This window comes from Artibeus jamaicensis, unplaced genomic scaffold, assembly GCF_021234435.1.
Source record: "Artibeus jamaicensis isolate MK-2021 breed Jamaican fruit bat unplaced genomic scaffold, CSHL_Jam_final contig_465, whole genome shotgun sequence".
NCBI classification, from domain to species: domain Eukaryota; kingdom Metazoa; phylum Chordata; class Mammalia; order Chiroptera; family Phyllostomidae; genus Artibeus; species Artibeus jamaicensis.
The window spans coordinates 36,133,973-36,161,370 of NW_026521843.1; the positions used below are offsets into that span (position 1 = coordinate 36,133,973).

At 37.9% G+C, this 27,398-nt stretch overlaps 1 protein-coding gene across 1 annotated transcript; it reads left to right on the forward strand.

The window, feature by feature from the left end:
* Window positions 1-384: 384 nt before the first annotated feature.
* Window positions 385-26,442, forward strand: CFAP36 (cilia and flagella associated protein 36). The gene is made up of 10 exons (XM_037125783.2): window positions 385-673; window positions 3,726-3,790; window positions 4,417-4,518; window positions 13,859-13,973; window positions 17,302-17,389; window positions 19,052-19,103; window positions 20,962-21,067; window positions 25,263-25,402; window positions 25,597-25,740; window positions 26,276-26,442. Exons 1-10 carry the CDS (start codon window positions 559-561, stop codon window positions 26,375-26,377), a joined length of 1,029 nt encoding a protein of 342 aa, XP_036981678.2. The 5' UTR covers window positions 385-558; the 3' UTR covers window positions 26,378-26,442.
* Window positions 26,443-27,398: the final 956 nt, after the last annotated feature.

Sequence of the window (27,398 nt, forward strand, 5' to 3'; positions counted from 1 at the left end):
AAGACCAATGGAGGTATAAAAGACAAAGCCTGAAGAGCCAATCAGCAAGTCTTACAGAGCTACTTTGCTCGGCTTTGTATTTTCAAATGACCCTTTAATTACAAACGCTTTTAGACCAGCAGGTTTGCTAGTGGTTGGCTCTTAGTTGGGTTCAAAGCCTTTCAAGCCCTTTCAGCCCGAGAACCCTGCTGTAAGCCCATGGATCCACTTTTGCGCCTTGGCTACTTCTCAGAGAAGGGAACGCGTGTGGTGCGGCTCAGCAACTCCGGACCAATGGGCAGAAGACTATTCTTGATTCACTGTACTATTCTAGCCAATAGAAAACGTTCTTCAAATGCAGGGCGGCTCCACGGAAGCAAGCTCCACTTCCGGGCGGCTGCCGAGGGCGCAGCAGTTGCCATAGCGACCATTTTACGTTAACTAGTTCGTAGCTTTCATCCACCCGGCCTGCCTGCGGGGGCAGCTCTTCGCCACTTCCTTCCCTGCTCCCCGCGGTGGAAAGGCGTTAGCTGGCTGCGGGGGTCTGGCCCAAGATTCTGCGGCGCTCGCAGAGTCCGGATGGCTGCGGAAGAGGAGGAAGAGGTAGAATGGGTGATGGAGAGCATTGCGGGGTTCCTGCGAGGCCCGGACTGGTCCATCCCCATCTTGGACTTCGTGGAACAGAAATGTGAAGGTAAAAACCAGAACCCGAACTGACAATTCTTTCTCACCTCTTTCACACCAGCAGTCGCCAGGGTGGTGGTCTCCACAAACCATGTCCATCTCTCTGGTCTCCACTTATGTCCGCCAGGTTTAGAGCTGGGTTTGTAGGAGGTTTTGCTGTCACTACACCAGTATTTTCTTTGACCGTACTGGAAACGGGGCACTGAGACTCCCCTCCCTCTGGGCCCAAGCACAGATCCAAAAAGCATTAGACTTGAAGCCCATGTTTGGTCTCTCCCCCGATCCTGCACGATTCTCCTCTGGGCAGGTGCACTGTTTGAATGGGCTTGCTTCTCCAACAACTTCCCAGTGGCTTGGGGGGAGAAGGGTCAGTTGCCTCTGAGTTCCATCAGATCCCAACAGCTGACCACAGAGAGGGCCATGTGAGTACTGCAGGCCCAGAACCGGCGATCTGGGTGGTCTGTATTCATTTTATTGAGCTCTAACTCTCGGCTATACCAAAAATGGGTGCTGGTTGTGGGGGTATCTTCTAACAAATGAGGCACTTAATATTCCCTGTGGGGGAAGGTCATCACCAGGTTCTGATAATTTTGTTGACACTGGGAGTTCTGCATTCAGTCCTTGAAGACAAATTAGGAGCCAGATATCATGTCCTAGGAATGAATGCCCAACTGTTACCGTGGTTGTTTAGCCCGGCAACACTTTGATGGTAGTAATAGCCATTAATCGTTTGAACTTCTGCCTTATGCTGGAGGGATTAGGCTTGTTTTGTTAGGTTCAGTGGGTAGAACTAGGGTCAGTGGGTACAAGCTACAGGAAACCAAATTTCTACAAAGTGCTTCATAACACAGTGCATATCAGAGAAGTTAGCCTTCCTCTGAAGGTATTGAGCTCTGGAGGCAGTAGCAGTGTTTTGAGTGTATCTGACAGCAACTTGGTGGAAATGTTACAAAGGGGGAATTCGGCTATCAAATGGTTGGTTATCCTAGGTGATCTTTAAGAATCGTTTCAGTCTTAAGATTCCATGAATGTGGTAGAGAGAAGTTTAGTTTGACCACTGAATCTTTTCATTACAATAATTGAAATTCAAATAGTATTTACCATATATTGTTTCTATGGGTAATTTTAAAGAAATTTAAAAAAATGCATATTTGCGCTTTTTTTAAAGAATTCAAAAATGCTATTATGAAACTGATGAACCATATGGAATTCTGACCTCCTTTATGAGAAAAAGAAATTCTGTAATCTTTTGATTCCATTTGCCCTACAGCAACTAAGTGCTGAACTGGAAAAAAATTCAAGCATTGTTTTTCCTTTTTTCTCCTCAAATATCTAAAGTGGCCACATCTCAGTAATAATGCACCTGATTGTGTGATTATTTTTTTTTACAGGGAAACAGTAATCCTCACCTTTATAAACATGTAATGTAGTAATTTGTTTTCAGAATTAACCAAAAACAGCTATTGTATTCTATATGTGCCTATTGTTATATAGAGCAGATGACGAGGAAATGAAAGTAACATTCTGGTGACCCTTGAAATAAGTCTTTATACTTCACTGACCATTTGGGTTGTTAGTGTGCTATGCTCTACCTTGACTCTTTTAAAGAATAGTTTTGTACAACTCTGTGATATCAGCATTTATTTCAACAGACATTGATTGAGTACCCTTGTGCTAGAAGCTGGGATAGAAAAGATGAATAACACAAAATCCTTGTGCTTGAGAAATTTATAATTTATTGGGGAAGCCAGGCAGGTAAATGGAATTTAAATATAAACGGCAGGTGTTATAATAAAGGTAGGCACATGGTGTGATATAGAGCAAGGTATCTAACCAGCTTAGGAGCTGGGAGTGGGTAGTAAGTAGATCATGAAGAATGTGCCACCTACAATATCTTGAAGAATGGTTAGGACAAGGGGGCCAGGTAAAGGCAAAAAGATCTAGGACTGGCTTGAATAAAGGAATGGGGTTTGAAGTGCTGAGTGTGTTATATTGGTGTTATTCCAGGCAATTGTATTGGTAAGAATGCAAGGATTGGGTGTTGGAATAGTGGGAGAGAGACTTGGGATCCAATCTTGGAGGGTTTCGTCTGGCCTTCTAAGGATTTTGTACCTATTCTCTAGGCAAAGAGCAGTCATTCAAGAGTCTTAAATGAGAAAAACTACCGAAGTTAGTTTTGCATTATTGAAAGATTGGGGGGTTTTTTAAAGTTTATTATTTGTAATTCTTGAATGTCTTATTTCTCTAATTAGATTGTTAGCTTCTTGAGGAAATATATATCTTTCTAATGTACACTGCTTCACACATGTGATTCAGTAAACATTTGTTTTGGTTTTATTTAACTTCAGTATTGATTTATATGGAACAAAAATGGCCTAGCCACTTGCAGTAAAATTTTCATCAGCCAAGGTCCAGTACTATAAAATAATCTGGAGCCCATTGTAAAAGGAATTAATATTTAAAAACTATTAATAATCTATATAAAGAAACTATTGCCTTATATTATTGATTGAAAAATAGCAAATTAGTGTTTGTTTTACATATGAAGTAGATTTTAAGTAGGAAAGTAACTTGTTTATAATTAACACTATACAACACACAGGGGTGGGCAAAAGTAGGTTTACAGTTTTTCATATGGAAAATCATACAAGAATAAACTCTGTTTCATGTACTCAAACTGTAAACTTTTGTCCACCCTTGTAGAGAATGTATGTATAAGTATTAATATATACTTGTAAGTGTATATACCAGTATCTATTTGTAAGATATAAGTAGACTTTTATTTATTTATATATTTTTTAACATTTTATTTATTTATTCTTAGAGAGAGGGGAAGGGAAGGAGAAAGAGGGAGAGAAACATCAATGTGTGGTTGCCTCTCACATGCCTCCTACTGGGGACCTGGCCCACAACCCAGGCATATACCCTGACTGCGAATCAAACCAGTAACTCTTTGGTTTGCAGGCCTGTGTTCAATCCACTGAGCTACATCAGCCAGGGCTAGACTTTTATATTAGCATTAATGAAATGATTTTTATGCAATATTTTTATCTTAAATTTAGTTTTTGATGATGAAGAAGAAAGTAAATTGACCTACACAGAGATTCATCAGGAATACAAAGAACTAGTGAGTATTTTTCACTGATTTTTAAAGGTAATTAGAATAATGGTCATTTTAGCTCTTCTAAATTACAAAATGTATTTGTCCATTAAAATTCTTCAATTTAAAAAAATTCAGTCCACCTACCAGTGCTACCAGGCTCCAAGGGTTTGCATCAGGCTCCAAGGGTTATCTCAGCATCTCATCCTTATGACTTATCTCTTATACTCTAGCATCCAAGGAATGGATTTGGGACAACTATGTTAAAGAATCTTGCATGTAGTCTTTAAATTTTATTCTTCTTCTGCTGATGCATCCAGGGAAGTGTTAATTATCAATTTAGTCAGGGTTGTCTTGTGATTTAAAAAAATCACTCTGGGTAGCGAAAGAGTTGTACCTTATCAAACTTCATATTCCTGACTTCAGTTATTTCTAGTAAAGGAAATAAAATTTCATTTGATTCTCTGCAAAAATTTTAACTTTTCGTTGTTTGCTTTTTTAATGAAAGACATTATCACTGCCGCATAATTTTATATAGATTAATAATTATGAACAAGTATTTGATTATACTTTTCTAAACTCACACTTAACATGAAAACTGTCATTTTGAATTTTTCTATGTAAAGTATAAAAGTTACATTTTCTCTTTTTAGGTTGAAAAGCTCTTAGAAAGTTACCTCAATGAAATTGGAATTAATGAAGATCAGTTTCAAGAAGCATGCACTTCTTCTCTGGCAAAGACCCACACATCACAGGTTTTTGCTTCTGTGTTATTCCATAACATATATTGATAGTTTTGACATAAACATCCACAGTTTCATTTAAATTTGCTATGTTTGAAGAATTGTATTTAAAGTATTTAAATATTCTTGACATTGTACTAATTCATCATATTCAAGTTCTTTTTTATAACTACCTTGAAAAATGATAATTTGAGATATTAATGGATGTCTCAAAATTAGAAAAGAACTTTCTGAACTCAGAACTATAGTAGATGATAGGGTTTATCCAAACCACTGTTTTATTTATATAGATCTCTGAGAGTTTTGTAGGTGTCCCTATTTCAATCTTAGTGAATCCATAGTACATGGCTCCTGGGGCTTCCTTCTCTTCGAACTACTTCTATTGTCTTATTAGTTCTGCCATGGTGGGCTGAAGTAGATAAGAAATTGGTACTACTTTACTTCCATTTAGAGATGGGAAAACTAATGCACAAATACATTAAGCAACTAATGCAAAGTCCATGGCTAAGTAACTAGTAGAACCAGGGTACCAGCCCAGACCCCCACCTGAGAGCCTCTTGCTCAGGCTGAGGATAGGGCTACATTACTACCACCAAACAGCTTTCATCTCAAAGAGATGTATTAGCTTTCCAGCATCTACCAAATAAACTATAATTCCTTAGTGAGATGATAATGAGGACTGTCTGTATGTGACCAGAAATTACATTTTTAGCCTTCTTCTCCTGCTATTGTTTTCCAACACAGTGTGCACTATAGTCATTCCAGGCCATTTGCCCTTAAAAGCCTTTATGCTCCTAGCTTTGCTTGTGCTATTCCTTTATTCTGTCATGTTTGCCCCCCACCTTCCCACCCCTTTCCTAACCCAGAAAAATCCTCCTCATCATCAGGGTCTGGAAATGTTACTTGTTAAGTCAGCTTTCCTGATCCCTCTAGTCTGACTAGTGCTTACTTTGCCTCAGTGGGCACTTACATTTTTGGTACTGGATTTGGAGTTTCCTTCAAGTCTGTTTGCCTTACTAGATTGTAAATCCTTTGAGCTGTTTTAGTATCTTTGCATTCCCAGCATCTAGCACAGAGATGAGAACTTAGATCCTAGTAGGTAGTTCTTAATTATTGTCAGCTTACATTATTTTTTTATTGAGGCTTTTCTAAGAGCTTGCTTTGACTATTATTTAATCCAGCACTTCCTGCTATAGTTCTCTTCCCACAACTTTTGCTCATTGATCACCTCTAATTCTAGAAACAGAAAATCTTTAATATAACATGACATTTAAAGAAATATTAAATGTTATTGGTGTGTCCACAGTAATGTAAACAAACATGATTTTATTAGTTAATAATTCTATAAGATAAAAGTTGTTTTACAATTTACCAATAGTTTTTGTTCAATATGCACCATAGTTTTAGTTTAAGACATTTGTATTTGTTTTTATTTTTCTTGTTTTTTAGGAATATTTTCTGCTTTGGTTAATATTTATCAACCTGTTAATTAAGCTATTGTGAATGAGTTTGAAGTACTTTGTGAATAAAGGTCTTCATAGTAATATTAGACACATCCATCTTTCGATTTTGTTATAAGAATAACTTTAAATTATTTGTGAATGAAGATGTCCAGAATTTTAAAATTGTGTTTTCAGATCGATAATAACACATCTTTCTCTTTTGCTCTATTATATAACACCTTTTGATTTTGATTTATTTGCAATTGATTGGTACAAGGAGATAAGCCTTTTGACACAGACAGAGCTGGATATGAATCATAGATCTTTCATTTATTAGCTATAAGACTACAGACAAAAGTTGTTTTACAGTTTTCCCTTCTTATCCATTCTGATTCTAAATTTCCACATCCATAAAACAAGGATAGTATCTACTTTGAAAGGGTTTTGTGAAATTGAAGAGATAATGTTCATAAAGCATTTAGCATAATACCTGACATATATAAGGTCATTTATAAATGGAAATAACTCTCTTAATTATCAGTAGCTATTTTGGTGGTTGATTAGCACTGTGCTAATCAGGCCAGGGTCATGGGTTCAATCCCCATGTGGACTAGTTAGGCTTTATTCTCTTTTGGAGCAAACTCTAGCACTAGATACTGAATAGCAACATGATCGAATCAGCCAAGGCCGTCACCATTACCAGAAAAACAGCTCAAAGAATGTTGGTTATTGCTTTGTAGCAATTGCATCATCTTTATACATAAGATCAGAATGCTAATTCCATTATGCCCTTATGGGGTGCCTAAGAAGGAATTCAAGAAACCAGTTCCTTACCCTAGATAATTTAGGAAGTAATTTTTATTTCACTTTGTTTTGCCTGATTTGATTTTGATTTTAAACCAGTTGCCAGCTCCCATTATATTGTATTACTAATGCCAACTGGTAAGACTCTTTTTACCTGGTTGGTCATCATTAGACCTAAAGCACTAGTCCTGGACATTCTTTGTGTATTAAAGTCAGCATGAGTAAAAGGGGGTCTAATGATGTTAATGAGCCCTGACCAGGTAGTTCAGTTGGTAGGAGCATTGTCCTGATACACCAAGGTTGTGGGTTTGATCCCCATTCAGGGCACATGCAAGAGTAAACCAATGAATGCATAAATAAGTGGAACAACAAATTGATGTGTACCTCTCTCCATTCCTTTCTCTAAAATCAATAAATTAAAATTTAAAAACATGACCTTAATGAAACGAAGAACTCTAGTTTAAAAAAAAAGACAAAAAAGACTTTGGGCCCTGGCTTGTGTGGCTCAGTGGATTGAGCACTGGATTGCAAACCACAGGGTCACTGGTTTGATTCCCCATCAGGGCACATGCCTCGGTTGTGGGTTGGGTCCCCAGTAGGGCATGAGTGAGAGGCAACCGCACATTGATGTTTCTCTCCCTCTCTTTTTTCTTCTGTCTAAAAATAAATAAATAATCTTTAAAAAAAGACATTGGAAGAACATGTGTTTATTATGTAAGTCTATCCAGAAAGTATCCACCCAGAATCAGCTTCTAGTTCTCACACTGCCAGTTGCTGATCTTTGTTGATTGCAGCCTGTACACATTCAACAGTCTCAGGTGTTCTGTTTATTGTTGGCCTTCCAGAGTGTGGATCACTTTCAACATATCTTTGAAACATTTGTGCCACACTTTGATTTGTGCTGCACTCATTGCATCATCCCTGAAAGCCTTCTGAGTCATTTGAATAGTTTCCAAGGAGGAATGTTCATGCTTAACACAAATTTTGATGCACATTGGTTGCTCTGCTTGCTCAGTCATTTTGAACACCACACAGTCCACATGCTCACTCAACAGCATCTACTGCCCCCCACTGACTAGTACAGTGAAGTCATCATTGTTTGCACATGCACATTCCAGTCCACTCTCCTTGGCTGCCAGGTTACATTGATATCATGCAAACCATTCTTGCTATATTAATAATGACTGGACTTTTTCCAGACAGACTTCATTGTATGTGTGGTTTCTTTAAAAGTGCTTATGACTTATATTTTTCTCAATGATCCATAAAATTATGACAATATAATACTGAGATATTTATTATTTTACTAGTCTCCAATTGAATTACTAATTCTGTGGTATTTTCCCAAAAGTGACTTCCTTCATTGCCAGTGAATTTTTTTGGTGAAAATAGAGCACATCATTGATTTAATGTCTTGCAAGAGCCAGAGACTTCTATATGGCAAACTATTTCTTGCTTTTGTTGTGTTTTTTACTTGATTTGTTTTTACATTTGTAAGATAGACATTAATACCTTCAGAAACATTTGTAATAATAGTAATTTGGGAACACTATGCTTTTTCCCCCAGTAACTTGGATCATTGAAAGATTACATGTGTAGTGTAACTTTTATTTTCTAAAAATACACACAGGGTAATATTTTGTGTAAATGTTGGTAAGACTTTCAGAAATTAATAGAGTTCTTTTTAGAGCAGTTTTAGGCTTACAAAAAATTGAGCAGATAGTAGATTCTTAAATTAACATCTTTCATTAGTGTAATGTACGAGGTCTGTCCTGAAAAAGTCCAGCTATTGTTACTATAACGAGAATGGTTTGCATGACATTCTCATTGTATTAACATTGTAACTTGGGAGCCAAGGAGAGTGGGCTGGAATGCACATGTGTGAACAATGATGATTTCACTGTACTAGTCTTTGGGGGTGGTAGATGCAGTTGAGTGAGCATGTGTACTGTGTGGCTGTTACATTCAAAATGACTGAGTGAGTAGAGCAACAAATCCGGATCATATTTTACATTAAGCCTGAACATTCCTCTGCAGAAACTATTCAGATGATTCAGAAGACCACAAGTAGGGATAACTGGTGATTAGCAGCTTCATCACGACAACACTTCCACGCATACATTTATGTCTTGTGTAGAGTTTTGGGGTGAAAAATCACTCAGGCGACTGAAACTCACTGAAGCCCAGATATGGTGCCCTGCGACTTCTGGCTTGTCCCAAAACTAAATTCACCTTTGAAAGGGAAGAGATTTCAGACCATCGATGAGATTCAGGAAAATATGACAGGGCAGCTGATGGTGATTGGGAGAACTGGGTGAGGTCCTAATGTGCCTACTTTGAAGGGGACAGAGGCATCATCGTCCTATATACAGAGTTTCTTATATCTTTATTTTTCAATAAATGTTTCTATATTTCATGTTGCATGGCTGGATACTTTCTGAACAGACCTTGTATTTGTTAGCAATTAATGAGCCAATATTGATATATTATTATTAACTGAAGCCCATAGTTTACATTAGGGTTTACTTTTTGTGTTTTATAGTTCTATGGATTTTGCCAAATACATAACATCATATATCCACCATTACAGTGTCATACAGAATAGTTTCAGCCCCTTACAAATCTCCTTTGCTCCACATACTCATCCCCTTCGTCCTTGCCTTAAAATCCTGGCAACCACTGACCTTGTTGCTGTCTTTCTAGTTTTGCCTTTTCTAAAATGTCATATAATTGGGATCATATAGAATGTAGCCTTTTTCACACTGGCTTCTTTCACTTAAGCAATATAAATTTAAGGTTCCTTCATGCTGATTTGTAGTTTAATATTTTTTTATTGTGGAATAATATTCCAGTATATGGATGTACCACAGTTTGTTTATCCATTTGCCTTTTGAAGGACATTTTTGTGGCTTTTAGTCTTTGGAAATTATGTTTAAAGCCACTATAAATATCTGTACTCAGGCTTTTGTGTGAACATAAAGTTTTCCACTTATTTGGGTAAATACCTAGGAGTGAGATTGCTGGATTAAATGGTAAGATTAAGTTTAGTTTTGTAAAAATCTGCCAAACTCTCCTCTAAAGTAGCTTACCAGTGATAGGGAGTATAGTCAATAATATTGTAATAACTATGCATGGTATCATAGGGGTGCTAGACTTAATGAGGTGATCTCTTCATAAGGTATATAAATGTCTAATCACTGTGTTGTACACCTGAAACTAATATAATATTGTATGTCAATTGTAATTGAAAAATAATTAGAAAAAATAAAGTAGCTGTACTATTCTGCATTTTCACCAGTAATGAAAGGAGTTCCTGTTGCTCCACATCTTCATCAACACTTGATATTGTCAGTTGTTTTGGTTTTAGCCATTTTGATAGATATGTAATGTGGTATCTCATTGTTTTCTTTTGTTCATATTTAAATTGAATTGTTAGTTTTCAAATTGTTGAATTGTAAGAGTTCTTTGATTTTTTTTGATTGATTAGAGAGAGAGAGAAAAACAAAGGTAAACATTGATTTGTTGTTACATTATTGATACATTCATTGGTTGATTTTTGCATGTGCCCTGACTGGGATGGAACTTGCAACCCTTATATATCAGGATGATGCAGTACTTTTGTTGCACCTCACAAATTTTGATATATGAGTATTCTATTTTCATTTTCATTTACTTAGAAATATTTTTCTTGAGCCCTGGCTGGTGTAGCTCAGTGGATTGAGCACGAGCCTTTGAACCAGACAATCACGGTTCGATTCCCAGTCAGGGCACATACCTGGGTTGCAGGCAGGTTCCCTGCAGGCCAGTTCCCAGCAGGGGACGCACGAAAGGCAACCATACATTGATGTTTCTCTCCCTCTCTCCTTCCAAAGATAAATAAATAAAATATTAAAAAATAAAAAATAAAAAAAAAAGAAAAAGAAATATTTTTCTTGAGACTACTTCTTTGACCTATGTGTTATTTAGAAGTGTGTTATCTCCAAGTATTTTAGATTTTTCCATCTGTCGTTCTGTTTCAGGTTTCTAGTTTAATTCCATTATGGTCTGAGAGCAACTTTGTAGCATTCTTATGTATGTATGTATGTATGTATGTATGTATATATGTATGTATGTATGTATTCAGAGAGAAATGGAGATAGAGAGAGAGACAGACAGAGAAACATCAATGTGAGAGAAACATCAATTAGTTGCCTGCCATATGCACCCTGCCCAGGATGGAACCCAGAACTCAGGCATGTGCCCTGACCAGGAATTAAACTTGCAACCTTTCAGTTTTGGGGACAATGCTCCGACCAAATGAGTGACACTGGCTAGGGCTGATTCCTATTCTTTTAATTTATTAAGATGCGGATTTTGGTCCTAATGTCATCTATTTTAGTGAATGTTTCATGTGAGCTTGAGAAGAATGTATATTTGCCTGTTGTTGGATAAATATCAATTGGATCCAGTTGACTGAAAGTGCTGTTCAGTTTGTCCTTCCTGGTTTTCTGCCTGCAGAATCTGTCCATTACTGATAAGGGGTGTTGAAGCCTCCAACTGTGATAGTGAGTTCATCTATTTCTCCTTGCAGTTCTAACTCTTAATGGAGTGGCATGAGTGCATGAAATCACTTGTACCTTTCACAATTATGGTGTAATTTAACTCTGATCAAAGGTAATAATAGGGTAACCTTAGGCTCAGTATAAATGTGCTTAAATGTCTTTTAAACTTTTTTGTCATATTCTTAAAGACTCAATGTTCATTTTTTTGTTAATGTGTTTTTCTCAAACATAGATAACATCACATTTGTTTTAACTCATAATCTTCTTTGAAAGTATTGTAGTTTGATGTTTCAGTGAACGGATACTTAAGACTGTTACTGCTTTTAAACTACTTGCTAGTTTTTTGGAGTAACTCTTTAGTTCCTTTAATTGCCTTATTGGAAGCTCTTAGGAGAGGGGTGACCCATTTTCTTGGATCATTAGAGGCCAATTGCTGTAAAATTTTATGTGTAGCACAACACTGATACTTAACCAGCCTTCAAAGGGCCAGAACAGCTACTTTTATATAGGTCCTTTTCAGTTTAAAAAGTACTTTTTGCCCTGGCTGGTTGACTGAGTTGGTTGGAGCATTGTCCCATACACCAGAAGGTTGTGGGTTTGATCCCCACTTGGGGTACGTACAAGAGAGAACTGATCCATGCTTCTCTCTCTCTTCCCACTCTTCCCTCCCTTCCTACCTCCCCCCTTCTCTCTCTAAAATCAATAAACATATCCTCGGGTGAGGATGAAAAAAAGTGCTGTCTCATCTAATTTAATTCCAACACCACGTCAGAAAGTTATCACTTCCTTCATTCTAAATTGCAAATTTTTGATATTATAATATCTCTGAAACGAGAATGCATTTTATAATTGATAACCTATAATAATTTAATTGACAGGTTTTTTCTTAATTGGTACATGAAATAATGGCATATTTTACTAATCTATAGAGCCTTAGATTCAATGAAATACTTTGTTTCTTTTATTATTATTATACTGATTTGCAGGTGAAGAAACTAGAGTCAGAATACTAAATGGTAGGTCCAGAGTCACATGGCTGTTTGTTTCATTCTTAAGCCGGAAGTAGGTACTACCAAGAGCCCATTTTCTTCACCAGTGTAACTAACTTTGTTATAAGAATTTTCTGGGGAGATATAGGGTCACCCATCCTCCAGAAATTTAGATTCATTATGTCTAGGGCAGGGCTCAGGAATGTACATTTAATAATCTCTCCTTCCTGTACTCTTAGAACACACTTTGGAGAAGCCTTGTGTTATACCTTTAAGAATCAACTCGAACTGTTTCTTGCTAAAAGAAGCTCTAGTTGACAGATTGTCATCAATAGTCATGGGCTTCAAGTGTTTGTTAGTTGATGAGGTTAGAGTACTTGTTACTACTTTCATAAGAAGTCTAGGAAGCCCCAGCACAAAGTTATGTAGTGATATAATCCCAGAAGGAGGCCCTGGCAGATATCACTAATGTATCACAGAGACTGCAGTATCATTTTAATACTGAGCTCTGGGCCACAATTTTTAAGTGAGACACTGATGAAGCCTATTTACTATCACTGCCCTGGGCCTTTTGAACAGTATATATATGACTTTAAGGGAAAATAACCTTTTTTTTTAGCAGTCAACTCCTTATACACAACAAAGAGAGATGCACTTGCACTTGATTTTGCTATCCTGCGAGTGTCTAGGATATAAGCTGGGTGCTGCGGGAAGGGCTCCTTCCTCGTCTTTGCTTAGAGCTCTTTGGTGGTGCTTTTGTTGAGGTGTCTCTGACATTATTGCTGCCACCTCCCTTGTGAACAATAATAGGGCACCCTTTGTTGCCTCTGCACGATTTTGTGTGATTGGCTTTTCCATTAATATCATGTAAAGCTTGAAATAAGATTGTAGTAAGATGAGTAAGATCTGAGTGTTTTATTTTGGGTTTGCATGCATTTCAAATTTTATTCTACTTCTCATTGGTTAGCTTGGGAATGGATTTGCTCCTCGATATAGCAATAGTTCTGTGTAGGAAAGGAAATGTTAATTTGGGTATTCTAGGGTAGACACCTTTGTTTATTTTTCTAATTTATTACATGCCAGTTTAATCCAGAAAATGATTGTACATCATAATTTCTAACTACCTTTTCCATGAAAGTTTTTATATATAGAAAAATTACAATTGCATTCTCACATTACTAACACCTCATTACATTTATTTTCCAGACTCTTTTGTTTTTGGCATTTACTGTCATTTAATTGGGCACTTTTATTAATTAAGGGATACTTCTATAGTTACTGATTTATCATTAATCAGTAAATTTCAAGTGACAGAATATAAGCCAAATAGATCTATTTAGACTGAAAAATAAATTGAGATACTGTTTCTACATGTAAAATTGTACATACTTTAATTAATAAATAGTATATTGCTACAAAATGATCATCTGAGCCCTGAGCAAGTTGTAGTTTTTGTGTTGGTGGAAGGTCTTGCCTCAATGCTGATGAAAACACATTGTCTGTGAAGTGCAATAAAGTGGGGTGTGCATGTAGTTTTATAACTGGTGTCATTTAACTTGCAGATTTCTTTCCACAGGCCATTTTGCAACCTGTGTTGGCTGCAGAAGATTTTACTATCTTTAAAGCAATGATGGTCCAGAAAAACATTGAAATGCAGCTTCAAGCCATTCGAATAATTCAAGAGAGAAATGGTAAAATGTCCAATTTAGAAATCTAAGTGCTAAATGCTTTTTGCAGTTTTGCTATTCTGTTTTTAGTATGATCTTAAATGTAGCTGCTTTGTATAAATTTATATCAGGTTTGGAAATCTGTGGCTGACTTAAGAGATTCAACAGTGTAAAATTCCTGATCAGTGAAAGCAGACCAGAATTTGACTTAAAGATGATTTAGGTTTTTTCAGAGAGCTTGATTTTCCTGGCCAGCCATTGTGTTTATGAAATTCAGTGCTTTTTGAGTGGTCACAGTTGCAGTTACTGTTGAGAGAATGTGACTACCCATTTGACTTATCGTGGGGACCTTTATTGTGGGCAGTGGTAACCCTCACGCCATGCCTAGCCTGTTTCTCTGGCTCTTCCTTTTTCCTTTCCCTTGTTGTGTACTTGAATTGTGTTTGACATCCTGACTCAAAACATCCGAGTTTCTAAACCATACTTGTTATTGCACTACCTCCTGTTCAACCTTGATTCTTTTTTTTTTTTTTTTTAGATTTTATTTATCTTTAGAAGGGAAGGGAAGGAGAGAGGGAGAGAAATATCAGTGTGTGGTTGCCTCTCGTGTGTCCCCTGCTGGGAACTGGCCTGCAACCCAGGCATGTGCCCTGGCTGGGAATCGAACCCTGATCCTTTGATTCACAGGCTCGTGCTCAATCCACTGAGCTATCAACCCTGATTCTTATCTCTGTTTCAGATTTCTGGCTCTGATAACCTGTCCTCAGCTTATATGTTCCTTTGCTCAACAGATTTCCATGATACTCTGTACCATGCCTATGTACTCTTTAATGGTTTGGCAGCAGGACCTTTTCTTTGGTTGTTCCCCTAAGATATGAGAGCTATAGTTCAGTTACACTGTTTGCTTTCAAGGGTCTGGAACGCGCAACAACAGGGCTTCTGTTGTCGCAGGGAAAACATTAGAATGATTAGAATGTTGCAAGGCCCTCGTGGATTCTCCTCTCATTTGTCTGAAGTGAGTAGAGATTCAGTGTCTTAGAACAAACCACCACCATAAGTATCCACTAAAATCCTAAGGTGTTTTTCACAGTTGAGAGCTGTTGTCTGTGGCCAGGATCTTGATAATCCAGCCCTTAATCCTCAGTGATGCATGACACTGTGCTGTTACTTTGGTGTAAGTAAGTTTGGAAAACAGTCCCTTTGTCTCTCTACTATAGTTTGCTTCATAAAATCTTTTTCTCTGAATTTTCCTTAAATATACTTTATTCTCACCTATGGAATGGAGAATTTGAATAATTATTTTCTATTAGTTAAAATTGTTTTGGGGGGAATCATTTTTGGTAAGAGAAATAGTGAAATTGATATTGCAGAAAATCTAAATGAAAGTGGCTTAAACAATAAGAAATTGGGACTAATGGACAAGGACAGCAGTGTACTGACGGCTGGGAGAGAGAAGTATAAGGGGACTAAATGCTAATGGGAAAAATACAATGAAGATTAAGTTAAAAAAACAGTAAATCATTTCACAGAACAAAAAGTCCAGAGGAAAGGAGGGAAGGAAGCAAGGACCAGGATGAGTTACTTCATTCTCTCCTGTTCTTAGGATCTTCTCTCATGGTTGTACTCTGGCTGCATCACATATAGACTCGAAAATATCTCATAACAAAAAGGGATATTTCTTTCTGTACATCTTTTTGTTAGTAAGAGAGCACTTTCACGGAAGGTCCCCAGGAGTTTTCCCCTCAGGTCCTATCTATCCATCAGGATTGAATTCAAAGGCCTTTATTAAACCCTCCAGCAGGGAAATGAGACCATTATGATTGGCTTAAACCAATAACGCGTCACTCTCCAGAGTTAGGGTACAGCAGAGCCCCACCTCTAAATACTTGGCTGCCTGCTAACTGCACACACCTGGTTATTAGCAAGGGTGAGGGGAGTGATGTGGAGGAAAGCTGCTTCAGACCAGGGGTGAGGGCAGTTTGCTTACATTTACACATAAACTAATACTTAGTTTCTGCCACAGCATTTTTAATACCTGTATTTAAGAATGTTGCTTAACTTAGATCCTGCACTGAGGACTTTAGAGCAATGTTGATTGTACTCAAAACTTCAGACCTTTTGAAAATTGTCTTTGTGGTGAGAAAAATTCCAAAGCTCTCTGGATCCACTGTTGTAGCTTATCAAAGAATTTGGGGGAAATGCCAATCAGGGTATTATTTTGATGATTTTGAAGAATTGCATACTGTTACATTATTCTTTTCATTTTCCTTATATAGGGTATTAGGAGAATAATAATTGTATTTAAGATTAAATACAATTTAATCTTAAATGCACTTAAGATTAATGGGTTGTATTACCCTTAAGTTTTCTGGTTGTGATTCTGTACTATGATTTTGCAAGATGCTACCATTGGGAGAAACTGGGTAAAGAGTACATAGCGTCATTCTATTATTACTTGCAACTAATTGTGTGCGCAACTGCTATCATGTCAAAATAAAAAGCTTAATTAAAGATCAAGGGAATTGGAATAACAAAGCTACTTTAATTTAGAGCAGATCTAAAACCCCAAAGTCATATGTGGATAAAGAAATAGAAGGTAAAAATTGGAGACATGTATGTTGCTAGTGTCATGAGAATATAATTATAAATATGAACAGAATGCTTACTACCAGTCTACCTGCTTATCAGGTGATTTATGTAATAAAGTAAATTAAACCAACATTTAAAATTACTTGTCATGAATTATTATTATTTGCCTTGACCCTTGGTTTATAGTTATTAGCCCAATATCTGCACAGAAGCTTTGAGGGCAGAGGTTGTTTTATTCATCTTTATATTGCCCCTAAGTGCACGGCACCAGGCATTTTTGCGTGAAGTAAGTAGGGCCGCTCAGTAGCATTTGTTGTAATATGAATGAAAAGTATTAGTGTGCTATTTCAATGAACAAAGTATTTTATATTTTATTTATAAACTCTTCCCATTCAAGGGATATTTTTGAGAGCATAGTTTCATTAGTAGGAGCTTATTGAATTCAGTGGTATATCCTCTGATAGTTACAATTATGGAAAATAATAGCTTAAATTATTTTTTACTACCACATATAATTGTTATTATTTTAATAGGCAATAAAAATAAGAAACATTGCTAGATAAAATGTGGGGTCTTTTGGCGGGGGGCTGATTCCCTAAAACAAGAAAAAGTAAAAAAGACCACAGTTAAAAAGCTAATAGCTTAGAACACTTTAAAAATGACAGATATTAATAAATTATTTTGTACTTCTTGATGAAGTAGGATAGTGAGAAATAAATGTTTTCACTTGATATTCTTCTTTGTGGTCCTTGGTTTTGAGCAGGTGTGTTGCCTGACTGCCTAACCGATGGTTCTGATGTGGTCGGTGATCTTGAACAGGAAGAGATGAAAATCCTGAGGGAAGTCCTTAGGTACCCTTCTTTAATTATTTTTTTAATTAATCATTAGAATTTTGCAATGTGACCCATATATATGCTTTTTACCCACAAAATACTATGAACTATTAAAATACCTAAATTTTCTACTGAAGACTGTGAAAGTGATTTATTATTTTATGTTTATAACTAGGTGTATGTTATTTTCAGATGACTCATACTAGGTCACTGCAAATGGGAGGGTCTTTGTCCACTCCCATGTGGGAATAGGGAGTTAAACTGGAACAGGATGCAGTAGATCCCTGCCTGGAAGGGGGTGTAGAGACCAGGAAGCTCCATGGCTTCTGGATCTCAGTATTAGAGGTGGCTCAAGCCATGTGTCTCACAGTAGGAGGCTGGACATCCAGACTCCACAGACCAAATAGCTGACTGGGTGGCAGGTAACCTGCAAGGGAAAGGGGACAGTGGGAAGTGCCCATCCCGGATGACTGTTCTTCCCATCTCTTCCCTGCCCCAGTCACATGAGTCTGAGCCAAATGCCTGGCATGGAGCGTGCAGCCCACTAAAGGGGCATTTCTTTTCCCTTGGGCCTGTTGTCCCTGACCGCCATGGGAGTTCTGGAAGGGAGGGGCAATTGCAGCACCTAATTTTAAAATCTCATGTGAGAATGTGTAGGTTTAGGGCAAAGGAGACCTGCAGCCAATATGTCACCTGTAGAATGGGGCCTTGGCCTTTGGGGGCCCTTCCTCTCTAGCCACAGCCACAGATCTTTTAGCATCTGTTGTCCCCCCACCTACTCACCATGCCCCAACTCTAAAGCAGAGTGGGGATGGGCTGATTGGTGGTAAGGAGCTCTAGGACTCTCTGCTAAATTTCAGGGGGTTTGAGTGGTTGTGGGGAGGCGGGCAGGTGTGCAGGTGAATTTAGGTTTTTCCCGTCTGATCCTACATTCCATGGCAGGGGCAGATGGGAGCCTGACCCAGCACAGAATGCTTTGAGTTTACAGTTTTGGAGAGTAAGGATATTTGGTGATAGGTTTAGAAGACTGCTAAAGTTTTGACTTACACTGTTGCTTCTGTTCGTTGATTGGTGGCCTGAAACCTGATCAACATTGTACTTTTAGATTTTAAGGGCTTTTGAGGGGTGTGACTGCTGTAGTAGAGCTTAATTATGAACACATGGGAGAGCTGACTTGGCTATTTTCCTAAATCAGACTGCCTCAGTGAAGCGGTTCATAAAAGCTGATGGGGCTTTGCATAATGAATGGCATTAGGAAAGCGTTGTGATAACTCAGGTGCCATTGGAAAAACTAGAACAGGGGAGAAATGGGTCTTCTCAGGGGGGCTGTAACCAAAGGGAGAGGTCAAAGTCTATATTAATGGGATTTGCGGTTCAAGTTTGGGTTTAGGGTTTCAAACCTGCTGAGCGTTGTTTAGTGAGCGGTCAGTCACATTGCCAGAAGAAATGGGTGTGCCTGTACTTTGTGTTACTACCTATCTTATGCTGTATATGGCTGTGTATGTCCTTCTCAGTTGATTATAAGCTGCTTTAGGCAAACATTATTATTTTCATCTTTGTTTCCAAAATTTCTTGCACATATTGTAAGCTTAGGTTAGTTAGCACGTTGCTTATTAAGTATTTTTTCTTTGACAAAACAGAATCCTTATTTACTTTTCTACCTTATTTTATATATTTCAGGAAATCAAAAGAGGAATATGACCAGGAAGAAGAAAGGAAGAGAAAAAAGCAGGTGCCTATAGAACATGTTACTGTGACAGAAGTATTTCATTGTTGTTACATCTAATTTTTGTTGGTAAAATTTAAGCTTATGTGAAACTACACAAGTTCCCTAAGTATTCATATCATCTTAGCAATTCTAAGCATTTATATTTAACTTTACAATTTTATTCTGAATTATAATTTCCAATAAATTTTAAATTTCCAATAAAGACTGAGATTATTAACTTGAAAAAAACTGTAATATCATTTATACTTTGGGGAATGCCTTTAAAAAATTCCCCTTAATTTTATGTATGAAAGAAAATTAAGAAAATATTTTATTTTCCTACTCTGCTTGATTCCTTTACTGTTACGAAGCAGCAACCATAGTTACTGCTGAGGGTGGACTTCAGGTTGTAACTTTATCAGCTTGAAGCAGAGAGATTCAGTATCACACTTCCTGGCACACTGTCCTCCATTAAGAACTATTTCCATAAAGAGCCCAATCTTCCCTAAAGATAAATTACACATGTATCTGGCTGAGGTTGAGGGAAGCTAATATTTATTCTTTCCCTTCTTCCAAGCTGCCTGTCTTTCCACATTTCCCCAGTCTCCCTGAACGGAAAGGAAACCTAATGCAAACTCTCTCAATCACTTGAAAGTCATTTTCCTTTTTTCCCTCTAATTGCTATGATACGTTCTTGTATCATTCACTGTCTTGGGAAAACCTGTTTTACTCCAAGGCCCCTAAAAGAAGAGTGGATGAAAGAGAGATCTTTTAGGATTAAAAAGTGATTCATGTATCTTAGAAGTAAATCTCCTTTTAGTAAATAAAAGTGAGATTCATATAGATTAATAAAGATTTTTTTAAATGGAAGGGTTATAGAAGAGAAACCAGTTTAAAACTGCTGTCAGAAGACATCAGTATTAACTCTGATTTATAAACAAATTCTGGTAGGCTTCTTGAATAATGGTATGTTTTAGGGGCATATGGTTTTGAAAGACTTTTTCTTATGGAAACATTTTTCCTTTTTTAAAAGATTTTATTTATTTTTGTATTTTTAGAGAGGGGAAGGGAAGGAGAAAGAGAGGGAGAGAAACATCAATGTGTGGTTGCCTCTAGTGTGTCCCCCAATTCCCCTGAGTGGGAATTGAACCAGCAACCCTATGGTTCACAGCCCACGCACAGTCCACTGAGCTACACCAGCCAGGGCTGTTATGGAAAATTTTTAACACACAGAAGTAGAGCTTATAATAACAACAAATCTTCATGTACTCATCACCCAGTGTGATGTCCATGATATTACCTAGGAATATACGTAGGAATACCTACCATTAGATATCCATGAATTACCTAGGAAGCTGCATTCAATTAGATTTTCCTCTGTTTTTAAGGAAAAACAAATGATCAGTTTACTTAGTTCTTTCCAAGATTTAAATGGTGTCTTTGGTTTAAATATGCTGTTCCATTTTAGAAATGGAAATAAACCAATTTGTGGCTTATTCAGGCATGTCATAGTACCAGTATGTAGATTATCTTAAGAGGAAAAGCACCTTTATAATTCAGTGGTTTTGTTTCTCTTAGAGTATTTCTTGGTGTTTTGCTCAAGGTCACATGAATAGCAAAGTGAAGTCTGAGTTTGAACCTACTTCTTGCTAAGTCCAAAGTCCTAATCATACTACTTTGTTAATCTTAACACTACATGATTTGAAATGGAATGCTTACCTATCTCAAAAAGGAGAAGACATAAATTACTGGAAACATCTTAGAAACTTTGGAAAGAGAGAATAGTAATTTTTTTAAACTAGTGTCTTTGGATCTCTTAAGAAGTGAATTAGTCAATATTAATCTAAAATGTCTTTTTAAATTGTATTATGGATTGCTGAAGTTATCAGAAGCTAAAACTGAAGAGCCCCCAGGACAGGCTAATGAAACTGCAAAAATGTGTAATTCCCAAGGGGATGGTGAACAACATTTTGCACAGCCACCCTCAGGTAAGCTTGAAGTCTTGCTAAACTTTTTCTAATAATAGGAATACATAAGGGTTGTAAAAATGTGTTACTTTCTCATACATACTTAACCTTAAAAAACCTAGGAAGGGAGTGTTGAATGGCCATTGGTATTTAAAGTTCTCTATGAATTTAGCTAAAGAGGTTTCAGGTGGGAAGTACCCAGCTGACAGAAACAGTGCAGTCCTCCAATTTCTCAGTGAAGCCTGGAACCCAGAGCAGTGAGCGAACTACCCACCTTTGGTACCAGGGATGCAGCACCCAAGTTAGTGTATGTACGTAACACTTGGTATTCTCACCCTTGACCACAATTATTTGGTAAATAAGAAACTGAACTTGGGAAGATATTATTTTCCTAGTGAATTAAAGCACATCTAGAAAGTAAGAGGTAGCTTATTTATCTAGCTGTTTAATCAGAAACTATTGTTGAAAGCAAAATCAGTGAGAACCCTTGTGGGAAATGTTAGCAGATGAAATTGTTAAATATGTGTCAAATCTATTTTCAGTGTACTCTGATTTTCTTTATATGAAAACAAGTAATTCTGAGGTAGAAATTGAATGATGATCATGAATTTAGCTCATTTTATCATGAATGTCTATGGTTTTAAGGAAATATCATTTTCTCAATTAAAAAAAATAACTGTGTGAGGTAGATATTATGACCCCCCCTTTTTTTAAAGAAGAAATTCAAGGAAATTGAGTGACTCGTCCAAAATCACTAAACTCTTAGATGGTGAAACTGTGACTTAACTTGGTCTTCTGACTTCTGACTTCAGATCTTGTGTTCTATGGTTTAGTTTAGAAAAACTTGTTCTAATTTGTTTAAATGAGTATTTCTGACTTCCGATCAAGATGAAGGCATAGGTAGACATGCTTTGCCTCCTCCCACAACCACAGAAAATTATCACTAAACCTTAAAACAAATAACACCCAGAACTGTTGGAAAATCAAACTGTATGGAAGTCTGATAACCAAGGATTTAAAGAAGCCACATTCATGCAGATGGGTATGAGGGGTGGAGATGTAGTGACAGACAGAGAGGCAAGGGCAGGTAGTGTAGCGCGGAGAGGTGGTGGTGGTGGAACAGGTGTTCCCACACTCATGTGTGGTGGATGAAAATGGGGATAGATACCTTGGGAGTGAGTGATTCCAGTCTCAAGTCAGACCAAACAGCCCAGGGTTCCAGCACTGGGAACATAAATTCCTGTAACTTCTGGCTGTAAAAACTAGTGGTGTTGAGGCAGTGGAAGAAACTGCCAGATTTTTAGGAGCTTCTGCTTAAAGGGCCCGCACAGTCTGAGAATATTCACAGACCCATTCGTTCTGAGATTCAGTGCCAGGGCAATAGTTGGAAAGGTGCCAGTGGGTGGGTCACATACAGGGAGTAGGTAAGTGACTGGAAACAGAGTGAGTGACAGGCAAACCTCCAGAAGCCAGGCGGTGGCACTCTCCAAGCCCTCCCTGCACACAGCCACAAAGTAGTGAAGCAGGTTGCCTTGCCCTAGAGATTACCTATGACCCCACTCCACACAATTACAGGTGCCTTTTCTACAGTAAGCCATGCTACTAAGACAGGTAGTCAAAGCAGCTCTACCTATTACACAGAAACAAACACAGGGAGGCTGCCAAATTGAAATATGGCCCAAATGAAACAACAGAACAAAACCCTAGGAAAAGAACTAAGTGAAGTGGAGACAACCACCTATCAGATGCAGAGTTCAAAACACTTGTGATCAGAATGCTCAGAGAACTTACTGAATGTGACAACAGCATAAAGGAAGAAATGATAGGCCATCCTAAGTGAAAGAAAGGAAAATCCACAGGGAACCAACAGTGAAGGGAAGGGAGCCAGGAATCAAATCAACAATTTGGAGCATAAGAAAGAAATAAGCATTCAACCAGAACAGCAAGAAGAAACAAGAATTCAAAAAAAGATGAGGATCATATAAGAAGCTTCTGGGACACCTCCAAATGTTCCAACATCTGAATAATAGGGACACTAGAAGGAGAAGAGAAAGAGAAAGAAATTGAAAACTTATTTGAAAAAATAATGAAAGAAAACTTCCCTGATTTGGCAAAGGAAATAGACATGCACGTCCAGGAAGCACAGAGAGTCCCAAACAAGTTGACCCAGAGAGGACAACACCCAGACACATCATAATTCAAGTACCAAAGGTTAAAGATAAAGAAAGAATCTTAAAAGCAGAGTTACCTAAAAAAGGAGTTCCCATAAGACTCAGCTGATTTCTCAAAAGAAACTTTATAGGCAAGGAGGGATTGGCAAGAAATATTCGAAGTGATGAAAAGCAAGGACCTACAACCTAGATTAGTCTATCTAGCAAAGCTATTTAGAATGGAATGGCAACTTCCGGCCAAGATGGGGGTATAGGTAGATCTACTTTGCCTCCTTGCACAACCAAAAGAAGGGCAACAAATTTAAAAACAGAAAACAACTAGCACTGCTAGAAAACCAAACTCTAGGCAGTCTGACAGCCAAGGAGTTTAAGAAGAAACATTCATACAGACCAGTAGGAAGGCTGGAAACAGGCATCTGGGGCAGAGAGGACTCGTTGCAAGGTGACAGCTGGAGGACTAGGGCAGGCGAGGCCAAGGCTGGTGGAGTCGTCGGACCCACATTTGCGTGCAGATGAACTGGGAGAAACAACTGGGGAGATAGACCATGCAACTCAGAGTTCCAGTGCAGGGAAATATAAATAAAGCCTCAAAACCCCTGACTGAAAACACCTGTGGGGATTGAGGCAGCACGAGAAACTCTGAGCCCTCACAGGAGAGTTTCATTGGAGAGACCCACAGAATTCTAGAACATACACAAAACCACCCACCTGGGAATCAGCACCAGAAGGGCCCGGTTTGCTTGGGGGAAGTAGTGGAAGGGACTGAAAGCTAGCAGAGAGCAGAGTAAGTGCCACTGTACCCTTTCCCCACATACAGCATCACAACGTGGTAATGGGAGTTTCCCTGCTTGGGTGAGCACCTAAGCCTCTGCCTCTTACTATGTAATAGGCATGCTGAAACCAAAAAAAAAACCCACAAAAAACAAAAAAAGGGGCCCGAAAGAAAGAACAGACCAAAGCTCTAGAAAAAATACAACTAAGTGATGAAGAGATAGGCAACCTATGAGATGCACAGTTCAAAACACTGGTAATCAGGATGCTCACGGAAACAGTTGAGTATGGTCTCAAAATAGAAAAAAAAGCGAAGGCTATGCAAAGTGAAAAAAAGGAAAATGTACAGGGAACCAACAGTGAAGGGAAGGAAAGCAGGACTGAAATCAATGGTTGGGATGAGCAGGAAGAAATAAGCATTCAATCAGAACAGAATGAAGAAACAAGAATTAAAAAAAAAAAAAAAGAAGAAGAAGAGAGGCTTAGGAACCTCTGGGACAACTTTAAACATTCCAACATCCTAATCATAGGGGTGCCAGAAGGAGAAGAGGAAGAGCAAGAGACTGAAAACTTATTTGAAAGAATAATGAAGGAGAAATTCCCTAACCTGGCAAAGGAAATAGACTTCCAGGAAGCTCGGAAAGTCCAGAAGAAGTTGGACCTAAGGAAGACAAAGGTACAACATAATTATACCATCCAAGATTAAAGATAAGGAGAGAATCTTAAAAGCATCAAGAGAAAAGGAGACAGTTACCAACAAAGGGGTTCCCATCAGACTGTCAACTGATTTCTCAAAAGAAACCTTGCAGGCAAAAACGGCTGGAAAGAAGTATTTGAAGTCATGAAAGGCAGGGACCTACACCCAAGATTACTCTATCCAGCAAAACTGTCATTAGAATGGAAGGGCAGACAAAGTGCTTCCCAGATAAGATCAAGTTAAAGGAGTTCATCATCCCCATGTCTTTTTAAAAAAATATTTTATTTATTTGTTTTTATTGAGAGGGGAAGGGAAGGAGAAAGAGTGGGAGAGAAACATCAATGTGTGGTTGCCTCTCATGTGTCCCCTAAGGGGGACCTGGTGTGCAACCCAGGCATGCGCCCTGACTGGGAATTGAACCTGTGACCTTTCGGTTTGTGCAATGATGTCCAACCCATTGAGCTATGCCAGTCAGGGCCAAAAACTGAAGTATAATTAACACTAGCTCATTTTGTTGAATCCAGCCTAATAATTAACGCTTATTATAATATTCTGTTTGGTCTCTAATTACTGCCAGAAGTTAAAGTGCGTTTTGCTAACCAGCCAGTGCAACCTTTGGCAAGAAAGCTGGAAATGTTGCCCGAAACGTCCTCCCTCCCACAAAAAGGCCTGAAGATTCCAGGCTTTGAACATGCAATCATTGAAGGACCAATAGCAGTAAGTAAAGAAACATTACTTTGTAAAAACTATGAGCGAAATGACAAAATATTAGGGATAAGCAATGTAAAAAGTTATGTAATTAGCTTTTGTTATGATCTTGAACTCAGACTTCAAATTGAATCAGTCAGGTGTCTATTCCAATTATTATATGAACTTGAATTTAATATGGCTTCTTTTCTTTTTTGACCCAGAATTTATCGACACTTGGGACAGAAGAGCTCCGGCAACGAGAATACTATCTCAAGCAGAAGAGAGATAAATTGATGTCCATGAGAAAGGATATGAGGCCTAAGCAGATGCAGAATTCTGAACAGAAGGAAAAACCTGCTGAGGAGGTAGAGGTTTGGCTAAGTGGAGTATGTCAAAATTTGTGAATCTGGAGGTGGAATTCTCAAAATCAGTATTGTGGAAGCAAGCCTTAATTAATAATGCACATTGCTCACAGATCCATTCATATTCACCTCTCTGCTAGTGTAGCGCTTGCCAAGTCTTTTCTAGGAAGGGAGACCATTGCGTAAAGAGGATTTTGTGAAGCAGATGATAACAGTTTCATTATACATTTTATTTCTTTACTTGCTCTATTCTGAGTACTTAAGGGTCAGCAGTTTATTTTACCTGAACCAATGAAATATTTTATTGTAGTGCAGTATCAGTATCCTAGCCACCACCTCCCAGAGGCTTCTCCAAGAAGAGATTTTTTTATAGGGAAGAGATTTAGGGAATTTAATCCATGTGTGACTTTAAAAAAAATTTCCACTAAAAATGCTCTTTGTTCAAGGCAGTGGGAATTTTAGACAAATGACCTCACCTTATGTATACTATAGCCAATTTTTCTTTCTTTCTTTCCTTTTTTTTTTTTTTTTTTTTAAGGAAATGACAGAGAAACCAGAAATGACAGCAGAGGAGAAGCAGACATTACTAAAGAGGAGACTGCTTGCTGAGAAACTTAAAGAAGAAGTTATTAATAAGTAAACTTAACACCAGTTTATCAAAACAAATTCAAATTTTCTTAAAAAATAAATTATTTAACCCTTACACTAAGCCTGCTTGTTTCTGGTATGTATGCTTGTAAGCACAAATAGAAGCTCATTAATACTGTTGAACCAAACATGTAAGGTAAAGATTGGCTGAGAAAGGTAGCTCCTTGTGCTGACCAGTTTAATACAAATATCTGCATTATGGTTTTTGGAGAGAAGGTATAGAAAACAAATTGGTAGGGCATTCACTCACTCACACTTGGCTACCTCCTGTTGCTGCTGAGCAGTGTGCTGAGTACTAAGGATACAGCAGGCAACTAGATCCACAGGGTCCCTGCCTCTGTGGGGATAGCAGCGAAGAGGCCCAAAGAGCCAAGTGATACAAGGAAGAAGTGCAGTGTTATAAACAGGGCTGGCAGTGCCTCTTTGTAAAGCATTGTTTAAGCTGATTGGAAGGCTAATTGCAGGGGGAAGGGGAAAAAAAACCACTCAGGTCCTGCATCAGGAAATAATAAAGCACATACCGAGGAGCTGTCAATATGGCTCAAATATACCGCACATTTACAATGAAGGGAGCGGGTTAACATGAAATTGGAAATAGGCAGGGCACTGATTTGCAGGCTCTTGTAGGCAATGTGAGGGTTTTAAATTTTGTGGCACTGGGAAGTCACTGAGAAGCTTTAAAACAGAGAAATTACACGATCATAATGTTCATTTTAAAAAAGATGTGTGACCACTGTATGGAGACTACTGGGTCAATTGGGTATTAGAGTTCTCGTGGGTATACCTGGTAATTCAATGATAAGAGTAGTTATCCTAGGCAGTGGTAAGACAGATTTTAGCATCTTTCATTTGAAGTGAAAGCAAACGGGACTTGGGAAATAGATGGGAGGGTGGTGGTGTTAAAAATACTCAATTACTCTTTCTAGAAAAGATACTATTAACAGGTAACAGAAACATTCAACTGAGCTTGTTGTGAGTCTATCTTTTGTATGTGAAGGGACCTTGGATGGTTT